At 36.9% G+C, this 9,224-nt stretch overlaps 1 protein-coding gene across 1 annotated transcript in view; it reads left to right on the top strand.

Annotated features, from left to right (window-relative positions):
- Nucleotides 1-749: 749 nt before the first annotated feature.
- LOC150092765 (oxysterol-binding protein-related protein 8-like) overlaps nt 750-9,224 on the top strand; it is a 159,114-nt gene continuing 150,639 nt past the window's right edge. Inside the window, exon 1 of the mRNA XM_090414273.1 lies at nt 750-812. Within this exon, the coding sequence (XP_090270399.1) occupies nt 750-812 (63 nt within the window). The remainder of the gene's footprint in view (nt 813-9,224) is intronic.

Below are 9,224 nucleotides of genomic sequence, written 5' to 3'. Positions count from 1 at the left end.
ATAAAAATATATGTTCATTACAATGCTTCATGGTATAAACAACATCAGTAGAAGAAACAATTAATTAATTAATTAATAGAACTTGCTAATATTTTGCTAGTTTCCTGGCCAGCATCACCAGAGCACATATTGCAACTATGATGACTCAAACACACAGTACTCAATTAGAATGTTATGGAAACAATTCAAATTCTAACTGAAAGAAAGTAATGTCCTAATAAGGTGCTTTCTAGGGGTTGATAATTAGTTAATTCAGAGAAATTCATGCTAACATGGTTTTGGAATGGCCTTCTTCAAGGGTATTTGACAAATTAACACAGCCATCCTTTCTGAGGTGGGGGGGGGGGGGGGGCAGATGCTTCATAGCCTCCTTCAGTTCTAAAAACAGTTGCATAGATGATTGTGGATATAGTTCTTTCATTTTCTTCAAAACAGATGTTAACTGATCTACCAGTCTGTCTAAAGTAGACAAAACTGCAGTCACAGGAAACTTTATACAATCCAGGATGTGCAGTATAATCTCTATACAACCCACCTTCAAAACCATACAATTAGCTAGCTATTTTCATCCATTCTCCTAAGGATCAACTTCATCCTCTTTCCCATCCTGGAGTATATAACATGCCCTGTGTCTGCTGCTTTGCCTACTTGATACAGACTGGTAGATCTGTTAACATCTGATTTTAAGAAAATACAAGAACTATATCTACAATCATCTGTACGGTAAGTTAGGACTGAAAGATTATGTTATGGATATTCTTTCACATGAGATTAAATGGAAAAAGACAACTGTGCTATACAGGTTGCTACAGGTTTGTGAGACTATTTTCAGAATCAATATCTTCTATGAAGTATTCTCCCCCAACTGCAACAAGTATGGCTGTATTATTATTATTAACATCTAATCTCCATGGAGTTAGAAACTCATCATGGGAGGCACACACAAATTGCATACAAAGCTCATTGACTGTGCCTTAAACTGATCATTCAACGTGTCTATGTTCACAACACACTCGGGCAATATATTACACTCACCAACCACTCTCCATGCAAAGAACCTGCTCCTCACTCCTCTGCTCACACCCTCCTTATACAGTTTCTGACCTCTTGTTCTACCATCCTCTCCCATTCTATGAAAAATCTGTTCCATGTTAACCTGATAACAACCCCAACTAGCTTATTTGTCTCAATCATATCCCCTCCCCTCTTCCTCCTATTCACGAGGCTCTGCAACTTGCATTCTCTCAATCTGTCCTCGTAATCTATATTCCAAAGACCACTGACCATCTTTGTGAATCTTCTCTGGACCTTTCCAACACATCCTCATCACCATGAAATCCCAGTGACCAAATCTGTGCACAGTAATCCATAGGCATGATCAAGACCTTATACAATGACATCATAACCTCTCTATTTCTTTGTCAGGGTTCTCGGCATCATTGCCATTATCCGATGTGACGTCTTCAAAACTTATGCAATGTGACCCCTGAATTTCAGGACCTTGTCCACTATCACTCCTAGATCTCTCATCTCCTGTACTTCCTTTGAAGTTTTTCCACCAAGTGTAAACTTTGCATCTCATTGTTACTTACCAAATCTCAAAACCTTACACTTTGTAACATTGAACTGATAGTTCCATTCCCATTCATGCAATCTATTCAAGTCCTCTTGTAAGGCTATAACATCTGCTTGACTCTGCATTGCTCTCTCCCCAGTTTTACATCATCTGCAAACAGCTGCATAGCATTAACATACAAATTGAGCAGCAGTGGTACTAAAATTGACCACTGCGGTACGCCATTAGTGACCTTTGTTTTTCGGGATACTGCATCCCCATATATAACTTTCTGATACCTCTCTGACAGCCACTCACTGATCCAACTAAGAAGTCTGTTATCTAATGCCATCCGTTTCAATTTATTTACCAGCTTGTTGCGTGGCAATGTATCAAAAGCTTTTGCAAAATCTAAGTATACTACTTTATATGCATCTTCCTTGTCCAAGACATTTGTCACTTTGTTATAGTACATAAGTAAGTTAGTAAAACATGATCTCCCTTTAAAAAACCCATGCTGATAACCACAGAGAATACTGCTGTTATCAATCCATTTCTGTATCCTACTTCTCACTAGTACCTTCACCACAACTCCAGATATACAGATTGGTCTATAATTTGAAGCTAATCACCACCTTTATGCAGTGGAATGATTTTACCCTCCTTCCACTCCCTTGAAACCTGTGTTGTTGCAAGACTTTCATTAAACAGGCATTCCAATGCTGCTATCAATTCCTGGAAGATTCCCTTAATTTATTTATTTCCTCAAATATCTGCTGCTCACTTGCAATTAAGCCATCCTCTCCTTTGTCTACTACACTTAAGTTTCTCATGATTCCACCTTGATCAGGATGAAACATCCTTATAAACTGATCACTGAATACCTTAACAATGTCTTCTGCAGCAGTTACAATTCTACTACTTTCATCCATTGACATCATCTTACCATGATCATTCTTTCTTCTACTTGCCACATATCTAAAAAACTCTCTAGGCTTTTTCTTTGCCTCATTTGCCAATTTCTGCTCATACTCAACTTTTGTTTTCCTTAGTCTATGCAGACTTTTCTGAGTAAATGATATATGTGGAATTATAAGGTTGATGATTATGACAAACTTAAGAGATAGCAGAGTTATAACATGGAATGAGGAGTTGAGTGGTAAAGAAATAAATGCTGCATGGGAACTGACAAAAATACACATAACAGCATCAATGTGTAAATGTATTCTGAAGGCCAAAAGGCTGAATAAGGTAGGTGTAAAATGGATGAATGGGGGAGCTTGAGCATGGCATTTGGAAAAAGAAGGTACTTTAGAGGAAGTACAAGATGAATAATGGTAATAATCAGTTAATGAAGAGTGTAAAGAACAAGCCAAGAGAGTGACTCATTCTTTACACTCTTCATTAACTGATTATCACCATTATTCATCTTATACTTCCTCCAAATTTCATGTTCAAGCTCCCATTCATCCATTTTACACCTACCTTATTCAAACTTTTGGCCTTCAGAATATATTCACACATTGATGCTGTTATGTGTGTCTTTGTCAGTTCCCATGCAGCATTTATTTCTTTACCACTCAACTCCTCATTCCATGTTTTAGCTCCAAGCTGTTTCTTAAGTTTGCCATAATCATCAGCCTTATAATTCCACATATATCTTTACTCAGAAAAGTTTACATATAACTAGCCACCGCACAGGTGATCACTTCATGATTACTTTCACCAACTGGAGGAAAGTGTGAAAACCCCCTCTCACAATTACATCCTCTGATGAAATGATCAGATCTGGAACTCTCAATCCTCGCATGCCCTCCTTCACATGCTACCTGAGATAGCTATCTCTCAAAGAACCAAAGAAATTCATTTTCCTTATTCACAAATACTATCTCTTCATTCCAATCTATATTGCCATAATTAAAATCATTAAAACCATAATAATTACCTTCCTTTGTTCACTAATTCAAGTTGTTTATACATTATTAATTTTTGTTTATACAGTATTGATTTGCTAAAGATATGGGAGACAATCATTCAAACACCATATTAGCATGAACTTCCCCAAATTAACCCATCCCATAGATGTCTTGTTAGGACATTAGTTCTTTTGGTTACAGTTTAACATTTTTTTTTTGGTTACAATGTATAATGACAGTTGTAATCTGTGATCAAAAGTTTTAAAGGAACATGCATACTACATAAACTGTATTTTTCTACATGTGTTGGTTGTAATTTGTGCTTGCTTGTTAGAAGACAAGCAAAATATTATCACGTTTTTACTAAAATAAAGAGCCAAAAGGTTTCAGTTCAGCAGTTCAAAATTATATAAGCAAAGTGGATATTAGATCCAGTATTATTTCAAAGCCAAATGTAGAAACTATGAAAGTTTCATAAGGTAAGTTGACCAGAGAACTTATGGGAATATGCTCCCAGCATTCACAAGTTGCCTTAGTGTGGACTACTTAAAAGACATAGGCGTCACCCAAGCATCTATATATTCACCTTTTATTAGTCCATTTTGATAAGGCTTCACTGACCTGACAGCTGTTTCATATTCATTGGTTCTCTTCGGAGATCAGGCAGAATAATTATATTATTATTATTATTATTACCCCAAGACCTCATGGAGTCAAAGACTCATCTGGGGAGTCCTTTTATTACATACACATCTCATCATACCGTGTCTTAAATACACTCAAACTCCTTGCAGACACCACACTCTCAGGCAAGGCATTCCAATCATTCACAACTCTGCACGAAAAAAACCTGCCTCTCACTCCCCTACTCACACCCTCTTTATGCAGTTTCCAGGGATGACCTCTGGTTCTCCCCTGATCTCCCACTATTCTTTGTAGAACTTCTCCACCATTGATCTTATAACAACCCCTTACCAACTTGTAGGTCTCTATCATATCTCTCCTCTTCCTCCTCTACTAAGGAACTTGTACTAAGGAACTTGAAATGTCAGAGAAATGTATTTTTTGTAAGCAAACTCTTGGTTGTTGCATTAAAAGTAATTACTTACTAAAATAAAGAACCAAAAGGCTTCAGTTCGGCAATGCAAAATTATATAAGCAAAATCGATATTAGATCCAGCATTATTTCAAAGCTGAATGTAGAAACTATGAGAATTTCATAAGGTAATATCCACTTTGCTTATATAATTTTGCATCGCTGAATTGAAGCCTTTTGGCTCTTTATTTTAGTAAGTAATTATTTTTATGCACAACCAAGAGGTTGCTTACAAAAAACACATTTCTCTGACATTTCTGAACAAGTGTTTTTGCTCTCTTAAGGTTTCTACATGATCTCTGAAGGGAACCAACCAGTTCAAAACAGCTCTCAGGTCAGTGAAACCTTATCAAAATGGACTAATAAAAGGTGAATATATTCACCTTTTATTAGACGCTAGATAGTGCCTATGTCTTTTAAGTAGTCCATAATAAGGCAGCTTGTGAATACCAGGGAGTGTATTCCTGTAAGCTCTCTGGTCAACTTACCTCACGAAACTTGCATAGTTTCTACATTCAGTTTTGAAATAATGCTAGCTCTAATATTCGTCTTGCTTATATTATTTATTTTAGATTAGTATATTTTTATGCAATTTGGCACAAAAAAAGGGGCGGCTCCAAATTTTTAAAATTCATCTGGCTCAATGGAAAAAAGATTTTACCTTATCAATAGTACTCAAATATGTATTCATGCATATGTTATATGTTGGCAAAACATTTAAAGTAACAGTCTAAAAATATTTTATTGGATTAGTTTTCACTTAATTTTCAAATGTTGATAAAATTGGAGCTATCCTCCCCCCCTTTCTTGCTGCAAATTCTTCAGTTAGCCAAAACACTAAACTAACTATATACAACACATTGTTCAAACCAATTTTAACTCATGAATCTGAGAGCTGGGTTAGAAATAAAACGCTTGATCAAAGACTGGAGGCCATAGATATGATAATTCTGAAAAAAGGTTGATTGGAGGAAGGGGAACAGAGGGTATCATTTGCTGCATTAAAAAAAGGATATTAGGAAAGAACTTGAATTTGTTAGCATTCAAGAATGTGTTACCAAAGTTAATCTTGAGTGGTATGGTTTTAAACTGAATGGAAGAAGAAAGGTCAGTAAACCTCCAAAAACTAGGTGAATGATACTGTAAGAATAGTCTTAGAACACCAAATATAATATCTGATGATATTGGAGTTATGATTGATAATAAACAAATACAGATTAAAATATGTTGATAAAAAACTAGTAATGAAATAACTGTTGTTGGCTTAAATATACTTCAGGAACTTTCTGTTAACAAAGAGTTGGATAAATTTGGGATAGTCAACAAGGACTTAAAGTGCAAGGAATGTATGGCAGAGATCATGAAACCTACAAAGAATGTTTGCACTATAATGAGGAGCACACTAATGAAAAGACAAGAAGGATTTCCACTTTATAAGGCATTGATCAAACCACACCTGAAATATATGCACACATTTGGTCATTTGGTTTCTATAACTATTAGGAAATTTTGGAAACAGCTGAGGAAAAATAACTAACGCAATGTCAAGAGTCTGGAATGTTAGTTATGAGAATTTTAAATCAAATGCAAACTGCAGAACTTAATGAGGAAAGAAGTGATAAGCTAGACCTGTATAAGAGTTTCCCAGTTAATATGAAAATGATTATTCAGAGAGTGAAGGAGGATAGAGGAAGCAGAATTAGATTGTATAAAGGTGTAGTTAACAGGGGAATGAAGACTTAATTTTTATGTTGAACGCATTGAGTAGAATGTTTTGCTGAATGATGATGTATCAATCACAGTATGACATGTGTTATTGATTTTGTGTGGGGGGAGGGGAGTGATCTGACATAAGTCTACTAACTCCATGAACATTTTTATTAATAATAATATAAAGCTAAATAATTAAAGGACTTTATTAATGATATATACAGTCAGGGTTCCAAAAATCCACTTGCCACAGTTCAGTTATTATTATCATCAACAGACCTCCATGGAGTCAAGAGACATTGTGGGAGTTTCCACTCGCATGCACAGCTCCTTGTACCTCAACTTAAATGCATTTACTGTCCCTGCACTCACCACACTCTCAGGCAATGCATTCCAATCACCCACCACTCTCCATGCAAAAAAACTACTCCCCATCCCTTGCTCGCACCCACCTAATACAGCTTTCAGGAATGGCCTCTCATTCTCCCACCATCTACAGATATTCTATGAAAAATCTCATCTACGCTAATCTGGTAATTACCCCTTATCAACTTATATGACTTGATCATGTCTCCCCTCTTCCTTCTATCCACTAGGTTCTATAATTGGTATTCTCTCAATCTGTCTCATAGTCCACCAGAGACCAGAAACTAAATTAGTCAATTGTCTCTGGACCCTCTCCAACATCTCATCATCCTTTTGAAAACCGGGTGACCAAATCTGTGCACAGTAATCTATATGCAGCCTGATCAAAGTCTTCTACAATTAATCAAAGCATCCTTACTTCTACACATCAGTGTTCTCCATATCATTCCCATAATCCATTGTGTTGTCCTCACAATTTTAGCAAAATGTCCACAACATTTCAAGTCTCTATCTACCACAACCCCCCAAATCCTTCATCACCTCCTCCAAAATATCCCTGATTATCAAGTTAAGGGGATAGTAAATCCCATATTATTTTACAGCCGGGTACGAAACTCGGAGATCGAAATCCATTGATTTCGATGGATTTTGATCTCTGTGTTGTACTACCCAAGTGATGACTTACGCTTGGACTCGCTGATAGTTCTTCGGCATAAAACTCTTAGATTTCGATGGATTTCGATCTCCGAGTTTCATACCCGGCTGTAAAATAATACAGGATTTATTATCCCCTTAACTTAATTTATGTCGCTGGAAAAATAGCCTCTTGGCTCTTTATCTCTGATTATCCTATACTCTGCATCCCATCTTTGCTTCCCAAATTTTAAAACCTTACACTTTGTAACATTAAATTGACATCCCACACACTCACCCATTCAGACAGTCTGTTTAGGTCCTCTTGCAAAGCTACAACATCTGCTCTACTTCTCATAACTCTCCCCAACTTCATCCACAAACAACTGTATATCATGACTTACATTGGAAATTGTATGTAAATGACATTGGAAAGTTTAAAACTTTCCAATGTCATTTACATACAAATTAAACATTAATGGCCCCAAAACGACCCCTGGGGCATGCTACTATGACTTTCCTCTTCTGGGATATCACTTCCCCCCATACACAAACTGTCGATTCCTATCAGACAGCCAATCTCCAATCTGATGCACAGATCTGCTATCCAAATCCAGTGTTTATCCATCTGTTCCAATTTAACTAGTTTGTCATGTGGCAATGTATTCAAAAGCCTTTGCAAAATCTAAATGTACTACCGTATATGTATCCCCCTTGTCCAATGTATTCGTCACTTTGTTATAATAAGTAAGCAGGCTGTTAAAACACTATCTTCCTTTATTAAACCCATGCTGTGCATTAAAGATAATTCTACTACTGTCTACCCAGTTCTAAATTCTTGACCCTCACTAGCTTCTCCAAGGTGTTGGAGAAGCTAGTGAGGACACACACACACACAAACTCCAGACAAGCAGATTGGTCTATAATTTGAAGCCTTAGTTTTATCACTTCCTTTATGAAGGAGAACAATTTTGCCATCTTTCCATTCCTTTGGGACATGAATTAATGTAAGGCTCATGTTGAAAATGTACATTATAGGTGTTGTTAACTCCCTGGAACATTACCTCAAGACACATTGTGATAAACCATCAAGTCCCATAGCCCTGTTGACATCAAGTTTAGTCAATTCTTCATATACCTCCTGCTCACTCACCATCATTGATTCCCCCCCCATCCCACCCCTGTTTTCAAGTTCTGGATTATGTTACAATCGCAAGGAATACTTCAATGAACTGCTCATTTAACATCTCTACTATATCCTCCTCAGCGTTTATCATTCTCCCATTATCACTGACCAACATCCTTCTTCCATAATCATTCTTCCTTCTACTGTCCACATATCAAAAAAATCTCCCTAGAATTTCTTTTAGCATCATTTGTTAACTGCTGCTTGTACTGCTTTTGCTGCCCTTACTAAGTGAGTCAATTTCATTTCTTGCTTCTATGTAACTGATTATTTCTACTCATCTTGTGCTGCCCCCCCCACCCCACAATTCCTTTTTCTTCCAGATTGCATGCTTCACCTCTTTAGGCATCCATTTTACACCTTTTTTTTCCTTTTTTTTATATCTGATCCACACATGAAAACCACAAGACCTGTAGCACATTAGTGCTGTGTGTGGAAAGAGAAATAGAAGAAAGGAGGAATCTGTTCACATTTTGCTTGAAGAACTGAAGGTTGTGATCTTTGGGAAAGGCACAGTTGGGAGGAGACTGTTCCAGAGGATAGAAGTAGATGGAATGAAAGAGGAGGCAGTGAAGTTGGTTCAGTGAGTTTCAAGATGGACTGTAGAAGAGTGTTGGTCATCAATGGCTCTTGTTTTAATTATTTTAGAGGAGAGTGGGAAATAATAGTGGCCAATTCAGCAGAGCACTGTCTATGAAAGTGCCTGTAGAAGAGGTGCAAGGCAGAAACTGAATGTCTGTGAGAGAGGGGTCATTAATTAGC

Source organism: Typopeltis vanoorti, chromosome 25 (genome assembly GCF_054136105.1).
Source record: "Typopeltis vanoorti isolate ZY-2024b chromosome 25, IOZ_Tvanoo_1.0, whole genome shotgun sequence".
NCBI classification, from domain to species: Eukaryota; Metazoa; Arthropoda; class Arachnida; order Uropygi; family Thelyphonidae; genus Typopeltis; species Typopeltis vanoorti.
The sequence above is the reverse complement of the archived record's forward strand: the minus strand, read 5'-3'. Positions and strand labels throughout refer to the sequence as shown.